Genomic DNA, 17,393 nt, shown 5'->3' with positions numbered 1-17,393 from the left:
CGTGTGGTTTGCCGCTCCCGGATTCGGGCTGGCGGCGTGACATGACTAAAAGTCAAACCATGCCTTGACATGCTCTATGGGACTGCCATAGAAAACACACTTATACTCACATTGGCGGACAGGTAATCTTCGCCACTTCTTTAATCATAACTTCAATTATGTGATATACATTTATGTGATCCCTAAAATGCATTCATTTTGGTCTTTCCCCTATTGAAATGGACTTATTAATATTGTTTTTTTTAATGTGTTATTACTGGCCAATTTACGCATGTCATTTGGGTGCCACCCCTTGACTTTAAAAAGACCTGGACTTCTTGTTTGTATTCATTGGTGGGGCAGTGGAGCCTATAGCAACCAATCAGATTCCAGCTTTCAATTTTTAGAGGCTTTAAAAAAAATAAAAAATTAAAAAAATTAAAAGCTGTGTTCTGATTGGTTGCTATGGGAAACTGCTCCACTACTCCTTTGCACAAGATTTGCTAAATCTCCCCCCTTTGTTAATAAGAAATCTGTTATTAGTTTTACTTGCACTAACCTGTCAGTACAGACAGGTTTTGCAGGTGACACTGATAATATTTACCTGCTCCCGTTCCTCTTCCGTACATTCAGTTACTGGCCCGACTTGGAGCATTGGCAGAGCTACGTGATGTGATGTCACTGCTGCAGTTTGTTAGCAGTGGAATCCAGCAGAGAACCACAGCAGTGATGTCATGAGGCTCCGCCCATGCTCCAAGTCAGCCCCGAAAAAAGATACCGAAGAGTCTAGCCAGAGAACTGGAGCACGGAATAAAATTAGGTAAGTATTGTTGTAATCAGTGTCACGTGCAATACCTGTCTATGCCAACAGTTTAGTGCAAGTGAAACTGATGACGTGATTTGTACAAAGCCTTGAAAGGAAATCAAACTACCCTGTACCCTGCAGCACTACAACACTTTGTGTAAATGTGGTGATTTTTTTTTTTGTGTATTTACTTTTTTTTTTTTTTTTTGCTTCTAGTCGGAAGCCTTCTATGTTTTCTCAAGATAAACTGAAAAACTTCTTAAAACTTCACTGTGAAATACAAAATGGGATAGTGAAGCCTAAGGTATTGTTCATATTTTTGATATTGTGTTAAAAACACTGAGGTCTGTAGTTATAGCTACATTTTCTATCTTAAAATCTCAAATGCTGTAAAATGTAAATATTATACAGTTTATACAGTATACGTTATTACTCTGCCTCCATCATTAATAAGATTTGTGCTTATCTTGCTTGGTTATCATCTCTTTCCTAATACACTGCAGAGTGTCCACAGCCCTCCCGATGTGAATGATTAGACAGCTGCTGATCATACATTGTAGTTTGTCTGTTGCATGCATGTATTAGGCTATGTTTGGGCAATTTTTTAGTATATGAAATGCGAACTGAATGGAAAAATAGCACTTTGTGCACATACAGTTTACACTTTGTGAATGTGCAATTTTACAGTTTAACCCCCTAAGAACATGTGCCGTAAATGTATGACCCTGCACCAAGTAACTTTGCGCTCAGCATTGTTTATTTATGGAGCGGCTTCTATCAGCAGCTGGTTCCTCACCGATAATGGCAGGCATTAGCGATTCTCCTGATGCCCACCATTAACCCTATAGTTCCCACCATTAACATATAGATTTAATAGAAGCAGCTGAATCACAAATCCCCGCTGCCCCAGCAGTGCTAAGTATTTTCCACTGGATGATGCTGCAGCAATTGTATGCCATGTTTTTTTTTTTTTTTTTTTTTTCTGTTCTGGCTCCATAGGGGCTTTCTAAATGCGACGTGCCCCCCAAAAACCATTTCAGCAAAATTTGCTCTCCAAAATCCCATTGTCACTACTTTACTTCTGAGCCCGCGGAGCACTTAACATCAACATATGGCGTATTTCCTTACTTGAGAGATCGGGTTAAAAAAATGGTGCTACAAGAACATGTTAGTGTAAAAAAAAAAAAAAAAATTGAGATTTTCGAATTTTCTCCTCTTTGCTGCTATTCCTGTGAAACACCTAAAAGGTAAACAAATGTTCTGAATGTAATTTTGAATACTTAGAGAGTTGCAGTTTTCATAATGGGGACCATTATGTGGACGTTCAAACATGAAGACCCTCAAATTCACTTAAAAACTGAACTGGTCCCTGAAAAATTCAGATTTTGAAATTTTCGTGGAAAATTGCTTCTGAACTTTGAAGCCCTCTAATGTCTTAAAGTTAAAACATGTCAACTTCATGATACAAAGATAAAGTAGACATATTGTATATATGTGAATCAATATATAACTTATTTGACATGTCCATTTTTCTTACAAGCAGAGTTTCAAAGTTCATAAAATGGAGATCCCAGCAGGAAGTCCGGGCAGAGCGGGGTAAAGACTAATAGCGGTGGCGGGGAGCACCGGTGGCAGAAAAATGACAGAGACCGAGGTAGCAGTGAAGATCTGGTAAGTGATCTTCATTGCTGCCTTGTAGTTTCACAACATCTGGAGGGCTACAGTTTAAGACCACTGTATAGTGGTCTCCAAACTGTGCTCTTCCAGATGTTGCAAAATTACAACTCCCAGCATGCCCTTCGACTGTCCGGGCTTGCTGGGAGTTGTAGTTTTGCAACAACTGGAGGTACATTGGTTGGGAAACACGGTCTGTTTCCTAACTCGGTGTGTCCCAACCAGTGTGCCTCCAGCTGTTGAAAAACTACAACTCCCAGAATGCACTGACAAATCATGCTTGCTGGGAGTTGCAGTTTTGCAACAACCTGAGGTACACTGGTGTTGGAACACTGCGGTAGTCTGTTACTTAACTTAGTGTTTCCCAACCAGTGTGCCTCCAGCTGTTGCACAACAGTTTTGCAACAATTGAAGGTTACCCCCCCTTCCATGTGAAGGTACATACAGGGTACATTCACACGGGCGGCTTTAGAGTTTCCCACTTTGTTTGAGCTGCGGCAAATTTTCCACCGCAGCTCAAACTCAGAGAGGGAAACTGACTGCTAACCAGCCCGTGTGAACGCACCCTAAATACACTAAACTAAACCAACCAAAAAGTAAAACACTACCTATACACATACCCCTACACAGTCCCCCCCCCCCCCCCCCCCCCCCCCCCTACACACACACACACACACTAAAAATAAAAACCGTTTCACAGGGCACTGTTTCCAAACGGAGCCTCCAGCTGTTGCAAAATAACACCCAGTGTTGCTGGACAGCCATGAACTGTCCAGGAATGCTGGGAGTTTTGCAATAGCTGGAGGCACCCTCTTTGGGGAACACTGCCGTAGGGTATTTTGGCGGCGGAGGCCAGCGCCATGCTTGCATCGGGGTCCACCCCTGTGCCAATCCCTAATTTAGGCATAAAATGCGCATGGCGCGCTCTCACTCTGGAGCCCGGTTGTATTTCAAGGCAACAGTTTATGGCCACTTATGGGGTATTAGCGTACTCAATAAAAACAAATTTTGGGGGGCTTTTTCTCCTTATACCTTATGAAAAGGTAAAGTTGAGGTCTACACCAGCATGTTAGAGAAATGTAATTTTATTTTTACTCTATCGGCTCCATTGGGGGACACAGACCGTGGGTGTACGCTGCTGTCTCTAGTAGGTGTGACACTATGGTAATAAAAAGGTCAGCTCCTTCCAGCAGGATATACCCACCTTCGGGCCCTGAGCTAATCAGTTTAAGCATAGTGTCTGAAGGAGGTGGATATGGTCTGGAATTCTCCAGACCAGGTCTTCTGATTTTTTAGTTTTCCTAGTATAGGGATGTGTTGGTTTTTAATTCCTTTTTCTTTCCTGTTTTCAGGTGGGGACTCGGGGACTCAGGGACTCCGGTTCCCTGTTTCCCCATTGCGAGTAAGCAGGCATAGACACTGCGTATATGCGCTGTTCACCCCCCCCTCGCCAACGGTCAGCGCCTGGGTTGGTACCTCATGGGTCCGGGTCACCCTATTTCCCTGCTCTCCCCGCTCGCGCATAGCAGCCAGGCGTGATGCAGGTAACTAAAGCTGAATGAAGACTTCACTGAAGACTCCATTAGGTAAGTTCTTCTGACTGAGGTAAGTACTTTCCCCCCTTTTTCTCCTTAGGTACGGTCTTGCAACCTCTGGAGACCCCCTGTTTTTGGCCCACCTTTCAGGTTATGGGGCTGACTTACACAGGGGCTCGACTTTTATTCTGGGGGAGCAGTGGCACCTTAGGGGGCATGTCATCTATGTTTTACATTGGGCACTTCAATGTGTGTGTGTGGTTATTTGCGGCTGTGTCCGCAGCACCTTATAGGCGGCTGACAGCCGCGGCACTGGTACGGGCCGGGCACTCTCAGCGCCGGCTTACTTTCACTTTCTCCGGCAGTCTCTGCCGGCGTATAGGCCGCCCGCTCTATTTCCTTGAGCGCATATGCGGCTGGCATTACAGCTTCTTCTTGGCCAGTCTATAGCTCTGCCCACAGGGCTGTCGGAGCTCTTCAGAGGCGCGAAGTAGCCTCCACTCAGCGCCGTGGGCGCGATTTTCAGTTAGAAGGGGCCAATTAGTTAGTGCCTCTGCTTCAGGCACACCCCTCTCTCTCTATTGGCAAGCCTGTTTCTTACACTCTAGATGCACAGAGCAGAGTTCTCCTCACTGCAGCTGCCAGGGGACACAGACTAGGGTGAGAAAGTTCCTGTCTCTCTTCTCATTATGTCCGTACCCAGAGCTGTTTCTCCCTCTAAACAGAAACCTGGTTCGTCTGTGACTTTTGTCTGTAAGCACTGTAATACCAAGATGCCTGGCTTTACTGAGCCCACTTGCCCTGCCTGCTCCACTGATCCCCCAGACCCCCTGATGCCCTTTCGGTTCCGGTGGATTCAGCCGCTCCACCAGCCTGGGTTTCTTCCCTGACACAGTATATGGCTGACTTGACAAAGTCTCCTGTTCGGTGGCTGAGGCCTCCCGGGAAGGGGTGTCCGCCTTGAAAGGTGTCTTCCTTGCGCAGGGCCTCTGAGAGGGCCCGCTCCTCGTCCCCACATACTTCACGCTCTCACAAGCGTATAAGGGGTGCCTTGTTTGACTCTTCCATTGAGTCTTCAGATAGACGTGGCCGTTCCCCTCGTGGGTCCCGCCCCCCCTGTCATCTGGGCACAAATGTTGCTCCTCCAGAGGACGTTCTCGGAATCGCTGCTCTGCCACGCCAGAGCCACGTACCCAGTCAGGATCGCCCCCCTCCAGGACTTCCTCTACTCGTTAACATTCTCCTGGTGAACTGGTGGACGAGGCTTCCGAGCCGGCATCTGACTCAAAGGACCGCTCGGATTCAGTTGAAACGGTGAACTCATTGGTGACAGCCATAAGAGACACCTTTCACTTAGAGGACCTAAGAGACACCTTTCACTTAGAGGACCCAGGATCTTCGGATGTCACTCCAGGAGTATCCTTTCATCGTGCTAAGCCAGCACCTCAAAGGTTCAGCTCTCACGCAGACTTTGTCGACATTCTGGAATCTGCATGGAAACATCCAGGCAAGAGGTTCCCGGGAATCAAGACGATTCAAGAACGTTATCCATTTGACAAGGACTTTGTCACTAAGGTGGTTTCCCCTCCCTCAGTGGATCCACCAATCTCCCGGATCTCTAAGGCAACTACACTGCCACTGGCAGATGCCGCTGCCTTCAAGGATTCCACGGACAAGAAGGTAGAATGCTTAGCGAAGTTTGCCTCTGAAGCAGCTGGCTCTTCTCTTCTTCCCATCTTCGCCTTGACATGGGTGTCCAAGGCCCTGTCGGAGTGGTGCCAAAAGCTCCATCAGGATATCTTAGCGGGATCCCCCCCCCCCCAGAGGATCTATCTGCTCTGGCTCTCCAATACTCTAAAGCTGGGGACTTCCTGTGCGCAGCTTCCATGCAGTCAGCCCGTTGTTCTGCCTTTGCTGTGGGTCACCTAGCGGCTCTCCGCCGCTCTATGTGGCTTAAAGCTTGGAATGCGGATGCCGCTTCCAAAAGTCTCTCTCTGAGCTTCCTTTTACGGGTGGCTGTCTTTTTTGGCAAGCGCCTTGATGAGATTATCTCTGGGGCGACTGGAGGTAAGAATTCCTTGTTGCCTCAAAATAAGGCTCTCCCTACTTCCCAAAGGAAGTGCTCTTTCTTTCGGTCCTTTGGGACCTTTGGCTCCAGCAATGGGTCGGGGCAGGCGTCTTTGTGGGACAAGAAGGCTCCCTCGTTCTGGGTGCGCCCGTCTTGGAAGTCTGACTCCAACCGGTCCGGCCGTTTTGCGCCCAAATCAGGCAACCGCAAACCCACTTCTGCATGAAGTGAGGCCCCCACCCGCGCTTTCTTCTCAGGTGGGAGGTCGTCTCTTACTTTTTCGAGACATCTGGACCTCACACATTCAGGATTCTTGAGTCAGGGACGTGGTGTCCAACGGTTACAGAATCGAATTTGCCTCCCTTCCAGGGGGTTATCGTTCCCGTTCCTCCAGGGGAACGGTTTCGGGGTTTCTATTAAAATCTTTTTGTGGTTCCCAAGGACTGTTCTGTGCGTCCAATCCTGGACCTTAAGCGTCTCAACCGTCATCTTCTTATCCGCCACTGACGAATGGAATCTCTCCGTTTGGTGGTGGCGTCCCTGGAACAAGGGGAGTTTCTTTCATCGATGGACATCAAGGATGCCTACCTCCATGTGCCAATATTTCCAGGCCATCATCGGTACCTCCGCCTGCGGTTCCGGAGGGGCATTTTCAATTCGTAGCCCTGCCCTTTGGTCTGGCCACGGCTCCTCGGGTCTTTACCAAGATCCTTGCGCCAGTGATGGGCCTGTTATGGTCGAGGGGAATCTCGGTAATACCCTACCTGGACGACCTTCTCATCAAGGCTCCAACCAGAGCCCAGACTCTGGAGAATGTGGACGTCACTCTCCACACTCTAGATCGCTTCGGGGGGATGGTCAACCGGGACAAGTCAGCCCTCTATCCTACCCAGTCTCTAACCTTCTTGGGACTTCGCTTCGAGACGGCCTCTGCCTGAATTTGCCTCCCGACGGACAAACGTCTTGCGCTTCTGTCGGGGGTCTGCTCCCTTCGGACCCAGGTCTCAGTCCCCATCCGCACTCTATGGAAGTCCTGGATCGGATGGTGGCAACTATGGAGGCCGTACCCTTTGCCCAGTTTCATTACCGCCCCCTTCAACTGGCGATTCTCTCTCGTTGGGACAGGTCTCCTCTGTCCCTCGATCGTCAGATTGCTCTGGTGGCTCTGCTCCCCCCTTCTTCTCCAAGGGCGGTCATTTCTTCCCCTTCACTGGCAGGTTGTTAAAACGGATGCCAGCCTGTCTGGCTGGGGCGGTGTGTTCAGGGATTGGACGGTTCAGGGGCTCTGGTCTCCCCAAGAGGCCCTTCTTCCGATAAACATATTGGAATTACGGGTGATTCTTCTTTGTCTCCTTCATTGGGAGTCCCGGCTTCAGTCCCGTCCTGTCCGCGTCCAGTCGGACAACTCCACGGCCGTGGCGTACATAAATCGACAAGGCGGCACTCGCAGCTCGGCAGCCATGGCCAAGGTGACCAAGATTTTCATCTGGGCGGAAAGCAATGTTTCGGAAATTTACATTCCGGGAGTGCTCAACTTGGAAGTGGACTTCCTCAGTCGGTCCTCACTCGACCCTGGCTAGTGTTCTCTACATCCAGAGGTCTTCGTGCTACTCTGCGACCTCTGGGGCATTCCGGACGTGGACCTCTTCGCATGCCAACACAATCGGAAGATCGTTCCTTTTGTGTCCAAGTCCCGGGACCCTCAGGCTCTGGCCGTGGACGCCCTAGTGACTCCTTGGGCGGGGTTTGCCCTACCCTATCTGTTCCCTCTCCTTCCGCTCCTTCCCAGGGTTCTGAGGAAGCTCAAGATAGAGGACGTCCCCGCCATTCTGGTAGCTCCAGATTGGCCCCGAAGGTCGTGGTATGCCGACATAGTCAGGCTCCTGGACGACTCTCCACTGCACCTTCCGCTCCATCTGGACCTGCTCTCTCGGGGTCCTCTTTGCTACCCCAATTTACAGTTGCTGCATTTGACGGCATGGCAGTTGAGACTGCGGTTTTGAGGGCCCGCGGGTTCTCTTCCTAAGTCATTCACACCATGCTCAGGGCTCGTAAGCCCTCCTCCGCAAGAATTTACCACCGTACTTGGCGGTCTTATTTTGGTTGGTGTGAAGCTCAGGACTTCTCGGTTCCCCGTCTGCTCTCCTTTTTGCAGTCTGGTTTGGAACTGGGGTTGTCTCTCAGTTCCCTTAAAGGTCAGGTTTCGGCCTTTGCTATTCTTTTCCAGCGGCCCCTGGCTTCTAATTCTCATGTCCGGACCTTCCTTCAAGGAGTGGCGCATGCTGTTCCTCCTTATCGGTCACCCTCTCCCCCTTGGGACTTGAAATTGGTTCTGAGTGCCCTCCAGGGTGCACCCTTTGAGCCCCTTAGAGAGGTGTCTCTCCGCCTCCTTTCTTGGAAAGTGGCGTTTCTTGTTGCAATCGCCTCCATCCGGAGGGTGTCTGAATTGGCAGCTCTCTCCTGCCGTTCTCCGTTTCTGGTGATCCACCAGGACAAGGTTGTTTTCCGGCCAGATCCTTCCTTTTTGCCTAAGGTGGTTTTGGCCTTTCATCTCAATGAGGACATTGTCCTTCTGTCCTTTTGTCCTGCTCCTTCTCATCCTAAGGAGCGCTTACTACACAAGCTGGATGTAGTTCGGGCTGTTCGGTCTTATCTCTCTATCACTTCTTCGTTCTGTCAGTGTGATTCCTTTTTCGTCCTTACGGAAGGTCGTCGAAAGGGACAACCTGCTTCCAAGGCCACCATTTCTAGGTAGATTCGGTCCGCCATTTCGGAAGCCTATCGCTGTAAGGGGAAGATTCCTCCTTTCAGGGTTGTGGCTCATTCTACCCGTTCTGTTGGGGCATCCTGGGCTCTCCAGAATAGAACCTTGGCCTCGCAGATTTGGAAGGCGGCTACCTGGTTGTCTTTGCACACTTTCTCGAGGTTCTACAGAGTTAATACTTTTGCATCGGCTGATGCTAGTCTGGGTCGTAAAGTGTTGTAGGCGGCAGTGGATTGGCCGTCTGCCTGACTGCTTATCTGCCCACCCAAGGGACGGCTTTAGTACGTCCCATGGTCTGTGTCCCCCAATGGAGCAGATGGAGAAAAGGAGATTTTTGTTTATTTACCGTAAAATCTTTCTCGCAGGATCCATTGGGGGACACAGCTCCCGCCCATTTTGGGGTTTCCTTTGGTTCTCTGTCCGAGGGTGTGTTCAGTAGATGTTTTTTTCTTCTGGTTCTTGGACAGTTTTTGGTTTTTCTTTGATCTGTTGGTCTCCTATTGCTCTGGAACTTAAAGGGGTTCTCCAGTGAAAACCTTTTTTTCTTTTAAATCAACTGGTGGCAGAAAGTTAAACATATTTGTAAATTACTTCTATTAAAAAATCTTAATCCTTCCAGTACTACTTAGCTGCTTAATGCTACAGAGGAAATTCCTTTCTTTTTGGAACACTGATGACATCACTAGCACAATGCTCTCTGCTGACATCTCTGTCCATTTTAGCAACCATGCATAGCAGATGTATGCTAAAGGCAGCATGGTGGCTCAATGGTTAGCACTGCTGCCTTGCAGTGCTGGGGACTTGGGTTCAAATCCCACTAAGGACAACAATAAATAAAGCGTTGTTGTTGTTGTTATTATCATTATTATTATTATTATTACTACTATTACTACGTCAGCCGAGAGAACTGTGCTCGTGATTTCATCAGAGAGCATTCCAAAAAGAAAAGAATTTCCTCTGTAGTATTCAGCAGCTAATAAGTACAGGAAGATTTAAGATTTAATAGAAGTAATTTACAAATATGTTTAACTTTCTGCCACAAGTTGATTAAAAAAAAAAAAAAAAAAAAAAAAGTTTAACCAGAGTACCCCTAAACTGATTAGCTCAGGGCCTGAAGGCGGGTTTATCCTGCTGGGAGGAGCAGACCTTTTTTATTACCATAGTGTCACACCTCCTAGAGACAGCAGCATACACCCACGGTCTGTTTCCCCCAATGGATCCTCCGAGAGAGAGATTTTACGGTAAGTAAACAAAAATAAATTTTTTTTTTTTTTACACTAACATGCTGGTGTTGCCCTATACTTTTCCTTTCATAAGAGATAAAAGGAAAAAAAGACCCCCAAAATTTGTAACGCAATTTCTCCTGAGTACAGAAATACCCCATATGTGGATGTAAAATGCTCTGTGGGTGCACAACAAGGCTCAGGAGGCCTAAATTGGTGATTTGCCCAGGGATGGCTGCTGGTTACAGTGCTTCTGACACAAACACAAAAAAAAAACCACGCTCATGTGACCCCATTTTGGTAACTACAACCCTCACGGAACGTTACAAGGAGGGTATAGCGAGCCTTAGCACCCCAATGGTGTTTGACAAATTTTCGTTAAAGTTGGACATGAAAATGAAAAATGTGTTATTTTTATATATATATATATATATATATATATATATATATATTTTTTTTTTTTTTTTCACAAAAATGTTGCTGTTACCCAAAATTTTTCATTCTCACAAGGGGTAATACGAAAAAAGCCCCACAGATTATGTAACCCCATGTCTTCTGAGTAAGAACATACCTCATGTGGATGTAAAGTGCTCTGCGGGCGAACTACAGTGCTCAGAAGAGGAGGTGTGCCAAGGGCTTATGGAGAGAAAATTTGTCGGGAATTGAAGACCTTGTGCGTTTAAAAAGCCCCCATGGTGCCAGAGCAGTGGAACCCCCCCACCCCCCCAACATGTGACCCTATTTTGGAACCTACACCCCTCACGCAATGTAACAAGGGGTGCAGTGAGCATTAATAGGGCACAGGTGTGACTTTTCTAATTTTTAAATTTTTTTTATTCTTTTTAACCCCTTAAGGACTCAGGCTTTTTCCATTTTTGCACTTTCGTTTTTTCCTCCTTACCTTTCAAAAATCATAACCCTTTCAATTTTCCACCTAAAAATCCATATTATGGCTTATTTTTTGCGTCGCCAATTCTACTTTGCAGTGACATTAGTCCTTTTACCCAAAAATGCACGGCGAAACGGGAAAAAAATCGACAAAATCGAAAAAAAAAAACACCATTTTGTAACTTTTGGGGTCTTCCGTTTCTACTCAGTGCATAATTCGGTAAATATTACACCTTATCATTATTCTGTAGGTCCATACGGTTAAAATGATACCCTACTTATATAGGTTGGATTTTGTCGCACTTGTGGAAAAAATCATAACTACATGCAGGAAAATTTATACGTTTAAAAATGTCATCTTCTGACCCCTATAACTTTTTTATTTTTCCACGTACAGGGCGGTATGAGGACTCATTTTTTGCGCCGTGATCTGAAGTTTTTATCGGTATGATTTTTGTTTTGATCGGACTTTTTGATCACTTTTTATTCATTTTTTTAATGGTATAAAAAGTGACCAAAATACGCTTTTTTGGACTTAGGAATTTTTTTGCGCGTACGCCATTGACCGTGCGGTTTAATTAATGATATATTTTTATAGGTCGGACATTTACGCACGCGGCGATACCACATATGTTTTTTTTATTTTTTTGTTTTTTTTACACTTTTTTTTTTTTTTTATGGGAAAAGGGGGGTGATTCAAACTTTTATTAGGGAAGGGGTTAAATGACCTTTATTAACACTTATTTTTTTTTTTTTACATTTTTTTTTGCAGTGTTATAGGTCCCATATGCTGATCACTGGCGTGTATTAACACGCCTGTGATCAGCATTATCGGCGCTTGACTGCTCCTGCCTGGATCTCAGGCACGGAGCAGTCATTCGTCGATCGGACACCGAGGAGGCAGGTAAGGGCCCTCCCGGTGTCTGATCAGCTGTTCGGGACGCCGCGATTTCACCGCGGCGGTCCCGAACAGCCCGACTGAGCAGCCGGGATACTTTCAGTTTCACTTTAGAAGCGGCGGTCAGCTTTGACCGCCGCTTCTAAAGGGTTAATACCGCACATCGCCGCGATCGCGGGTCCCGGCCGTTGATGAGCGCCGGGACCGAAGCGATATGATGCAGGATCGCGGCGCGATCCCACTTCATATCGCGGGAGCCGGCGCAGGACGTAAATATACGTCCTGCGTCGTTAAGGGGTTAAACAGTGGTCAGTGAAAATTAAAAATGTCATTTTTCATTTGATCAGACCACTGTTCCAAAGATCTGTTAAGCGCCAATGGTGCTCACTGCACCCCTTATGTTCTGTGAGGGGTATAGCTTCCAAAATGGGGTCACATGTGGGGGTCCACTGTTCTGGCACCACGGGGGCCTTAGTAAATGCACATAGCCCCCTGACTTCCATTCCAACCAAATTCTCCAAAAGCACAGTGGCGCCTCTTCTGAGCATTGTAGTTCGCCTGCAGAGCACTTGACGTCCACATATGGGGCATTTCCAAAATTTGTAACATTTCTTTGATTACCCTTTATAAAAATGAAAAATTTGGGGCAACAACAGCATCTTAGTGAAAAAATCTAATTTTTCATTTTCACGTCCAACCTTAGTGAAAATTATTCAAAAACTGGTGGGGTGTTCAGGCTTACTGTACCGCTTATTACGTTCCTTGAGGGGTGTAGTTTCCCAAAAAGTGTGCGTGTGCCATGTGGCGCTTTTTTTTTTTTTTTTTTTTTTTTTTTTGCTTTTCTGGCACCATGGGGGCTTTTTAAATGAGACATGCCCCCCAAAAACCATTTCAGCAGACATCTCTTTTCAGAAACCCAAAGTTGCTCCTTCCCTTTACTGAGCCCTCTAGTGCACCCACAGAACACTATCCACAAAGTTCGTCAGTCACCTGTGTGGTGTTAAGGCTTGTCACGTTCCTTGATGAGTGTAGCTTCCCAAACAGTGTGCAGTGTCTGTGCTTTTTGCGGTTCTGGCACCATGGGGGCTTCCAAAAAACATTTCCGCAAAATTTGCTCTCTAAAATCTTATTGTCGCTCCTTCCCTCCTGAGCCCTCTAGTGCACCCACAGAGCATCTTACATCAACATATGAGGTATTTCCTTACCCGAGAGAAATTGGGTTACAAAAGGCTTTCTCTCCTTTTACCCCTTGTAAAAATATAAAATGAGTATACAAGAACATGTTAGTGTAAAAAAATGAAGATTTAGAATTTTCTTCTCCATTTTGCTGCTATTCCTGTGAAACATCTAGAGGGTTAAACTTTCTGAATGTCACTTTGAATACTTTGAGGGGTGCTGTTTCTATAATAAGGTAATTTATGGGGGAATTCTTACAGAAAGGCCCCTCAAATCCACTTCAAACTTAACTGGCCATTGAAAAATTCAGATTTTTAATTTTTCGTGAAAATTTGGAAAATTGCTACGACACTTTGAAGTCCTCTAATGGGTTCATGAAATAAAAACATGTCATCTTTATGATGCAAACATAAAGTAAACATATTGTATATGTGAATCAATATATAATTTTTATGTATATTTTCCTTTCAAGCAGAGAGTTTCAAAGTTAAAAAAATGCTAAATTTTCAAATTTTGCAGGAATTTTTGGATTTTTTAACCAAGAAAAATGTTCCTTACAAGCAATGATGCAAGTATTGACGAAAATGTATCACTGACATAAAGTAGAATATGTCACGAAAAAAGTCTCTGAATCAAATTCATGAGTTAAAGCATCCCTGAGTTATTAATGCTTAAAGTGACAGTGGTCAGATTTTCAAAAAACAACTGCGTCCTTAAGGTCAAAATGGGCTGCATCCTTAAGGGGTTAAAGAGTACTTTTCATTAAATTAAACTTTTTTTTATAGTGTTAATTGGGTAATTAGCAGACACTTTCCCATTCACTTGCTTTTTAAAATGATCAACATAAATATGTTTAAAATGAGGAAAAAAAAAACTGCAACTAGGTGGCTCTTCTGTTCCCTGCCACAGTTAATACAGTAAGTTTGGTCTCCACACGGCCTGGCAGGAGACCAAAGTGTTTTTCTGCATTCGGCTTGACAGCTGCACAGAGCCTCATTGAAAGCTGCAAAGAACCATGTATGCCCTGGTTCAGTTAATGAGGTTTAAACCATTCTCACCAGTGGAGGATAGGTTAAACCTGGTGGTTCCCGGTTGTTACGGGCAGCCAGGACCCATGGCTAATGCTGGGCACCGCTAATCGGGCCGATGCCTGGCATTAACCCTTTAGACGCCACGATCAAAGTTGATAGCTGTGTCTAAAATTAAAGGGGAACTATCCCGTATGTGTAAGAAAAAAAAAAATGCCTTAAGTCCAAAATTGTGCATTTTTGGTCACCATAAAAATTTTTAAAAAGTGATCAAAAAGTCCCATCAAATTACAAATGGTACCAATGAAAACTACAGACCACGGTGCAAAAAATGAGCACTCCTATAAGCCCCGTATGCGGAAAAATAAAAATGTTTTAGGGGTCACGAGGGGTTAAAATACAAGAAAATAAAAAACTGAAAACCAAAATATAGCTGTCTTTTACATTGTTTAGGCCCCTTTCACACTACAGGTATCATCCTGCATATTTACTGCGGTTATTTTACAATAACGGATGAAAAAAAACGATGCAATAACTGATGACAATTATCCATTATTTTTAATGTTTTTTTTTCAACAGCCTTATGATGTTCATTCTTTATCAGTTTTAACCCTTTTTGTAAAGCTGTACTGAGCATGCCCAGTAAAAAAACAGACAATAACTGATAACGGATGTTTTTTTTTTGTTTGTTTTTTTTAATATCAGTTTCCTATAGACTTCAATGTTAAATTTTAATGGCCTTTTTACACCATTATTTTTGCCAGACCAAAAATTTGTGCATGCACTGTGTTTTGTGCCGGCAAATATAACGGACATTTGTAAAAACAGACATAACTGATGTAAAAGGATGGTATAAAAATCCCATTGACATGAATGGGATTTTTAGACGGCCGTTTTCAGGACTTTTTTGCCGAGCGTAATAACGGAGGTTTTTACACTATGACACTTTTATGTGAAAGGGTCCTTAGAGGTGCAAATAAGAAACACCTGAATTTGAGGAACGTCTTGAGATTTAAACCTACAAAATTTTTGTGTTTTCTATTTTTATAGGCAAGTAGTATTACAAAGTATCAAATCTTAGAGAAAAATTTCTTCCATTATTTTCCCGATGAGCCTCCAAGATTCATATTATCAGCAGAAAAAAAAGCGGCAGCAGCTAGAAAGCATCTGAGAAGAGTAAGTGATGACATTAAAGTAGTTTTCTGGTTGTTGCCATGTTTTACATTTTATTGCAGATTTCAACTGCAAGATACTATGTAAAAACCGTAAATTCTCTATGCTTCTCAATAGTTAAGACCCCATTATCTGGGTTCAAAACAAATCAAATTAAATAGTACAAACAAATGAGCGAATTCACAGCACATAGAGTTAAATATATGTGCATAAACAGTTACTATTGTTTTAAAAAAAAAAAAAAAAAAATTTGTGCCCACACATATCAAAAATTTTGATTGTCAGTCTTGAGACAAGTTGCAATCATAAGTTACAAGCTGGTGAAGTGTGCGGCAGCTGTCTGCTTCTCTGCCAGACATGCACTCCGTGGATTATAAGGGTACGTTCACACGAGCGGACCCACAGCATATTTTACGCGGCAGATCTGTCGCTGAAGGACCCTTGCATGATGGCTTTACATGTGCCTGCTCGGAGCAACAATATGCCGCTGCGAGCAGACACACTGCAATGTGCGAGCAATGTGCGAGTCGCAGTGCGCATATGCAGTATACTCACATCGCGGCAGCTCTCGGCCCAATTCATGGAGCAGGTGGAGCGGGCGCAATGTGTGTGAGTACACCACGCATGCGCGGCAACTCGCATATCAGTGTGTCTGCTCACAGCGGCGTATTGCAGCTTTGAGCAGGCACATGTAAAGCCACCATGCAGCGATCCTTCTGCGGCGGATCTGCACTGTAAAATACTCTGTGGGTCCGCTTGTGTGAACGTACACTTATGGAGTTAGTCGGTTGGAGCAGGCTGCACATTTCATGGACTTACAAAGCTCTATTAGAACGGGTTTCAGGATTGAGACCCAGTGCATTCAATATTTTGGCTGTTATGGACTTTATATGTGCTGCGGATTCCTTTACCAGTAATTTCTGTGTGGCTACTGTAAAAAGTTGGGATTTAAATCTGAGTATAATAAGAGTATTTTATCTGTATATATTTGTTGTGCTCTAAAAAAAGATATGTTTATGTATATATTTTTTTAAATTTGTGATAGGATAATGCAAACAAACAGGCTGCAAGGGAAAGGGAGAGAATTCTACAGCACAAAGCAGAATTGAAAACAATAGGTAAGAGTTCATCAGTTTCATTTTTGCAAACTTCTAATATGAGGTGTGTGTGTGTGTGTGTGTGTGTGTGTGTGTGTGTGTGTGTGTGTGTGTGCGCCTACAAATATACATGCACACACACAAAGTGCAAATAAAAGATTACTTTATTCCGTTTTACAATAGCAGGTACACAGGCAGGTGTAGATAAGTGACAATTGTTTTGCGCTAAGACGCACTTCCTCTCGGCATACACAGTATAAATCACAATCCTGCGCTATAAATCCACTGCTTTTTGATGATGTCCAGCGTCAGCTGATTCCTCAGCTGGAACACCTGAGACTAACCTTGACTCCCTCCCCCACCCCCACATCGGTGCCTGGGCAAGGTAAAATTCCAATATGAACTGTATCTTAACTTCTATCTAGCAGTGGCACATATGTATTTTAAAGACACCCCACAGGATACCTGAACCTTTACAAAATACTTCCTATGTAATTCCCTTACTGATAAATATCAATTTCTCGGTCGCTCTTCATTGGGGGACACCTATATGATGGGTATATGTTCTTACCACTAGGAGGCGAAATCTAGAGAGATGGAGGAAGGCGCCTCATGTGCGGGATCAGCAGATCTTGTTAGTGGGGGTGGGGGACGGTAATTCCCAAACCGCTTACCAAAGTTGGTTGTGCGCCCACACACAACAAGGTAAAGTGCAGAAGAGATGTACAAGAAGGTCCACTGCAGCCCTCCTGGGCAGAAGTAAAATCAAAACCGAATGACCATGGATTCAGGAGTTTGTCTGGCGCAGAGAGGAACCATCAGGAAGCCAAGTAAAATCAATGGATTTATTAAATGCAACGCGTTTCGCTGCGCATGCGCAGCTTCATCAGGCGTAACAAGAGAAGGCTGGTGACAGGTATATATACCTCCAGGGATTAACCATTAGAGTACTTTTTGAAAGGGTTGTTGCATAAAATTACATATCCACATATGAATGTGACAATATATAAAAAAATATAAATAAATATAAATAGACAGACGACAATCACAAAAATAAAACAATAATGTAGAAGCACAATGAAATC

General features: G+C 44.7%; 1 protein-coding gene across 2 annotated transcripts in view; it reads left to right on the top strand.

The window, feature by feature from the left end:
• Positions 1 to 17,393, top strand: part of BAZ1A (bromodomain adjacent to zinc finger domain 1A) — a 353,746-nt gene that overhangs the window by 64,088 nt on the left and 272,265 nt on the right. For both annotated transcript variants that reach the window (XM_056545400.1, XM_056545399.1), the window contains exons 6-8: positions 1,001 to 1,088; positions 15,089 to 15,214; positions 16,257 to 16,329. In XM_056545400.1, the coding sequence (XP_056401375.1) occupies positions 1,001 to 1,088; positions 15,089 to 15,214; positions 16,257 to 16,329 (287 nt within the window). The remainder of the gene's footprint in view (positions 1 to 1,000; positions 1,089 to 15,088; positions 15,215 to 16,256; positions 16,330 to 17,393) is intronic.

The sequence above is a fragment of the Hyla sarda genome, chromosome 11 (assembly GCF_029499605.1).
Source record: "Hyla sarda isolate aHylSar1 chromosome 11, aHylSar1.hap1, whole genome shotgun sequence".
NCBI classification, from domain to species: domain Eukaryota; kingdom Metazoa; phylum Chordata; class Amphibia; order Anura; family Hylidae; genus Hyla; species Hyla sarda.
The sequence above is the reverse complement of the archived record's forward strand: the minus strand, read 5'-3'. Positions and strand labels throughout refer to the sequence as shown.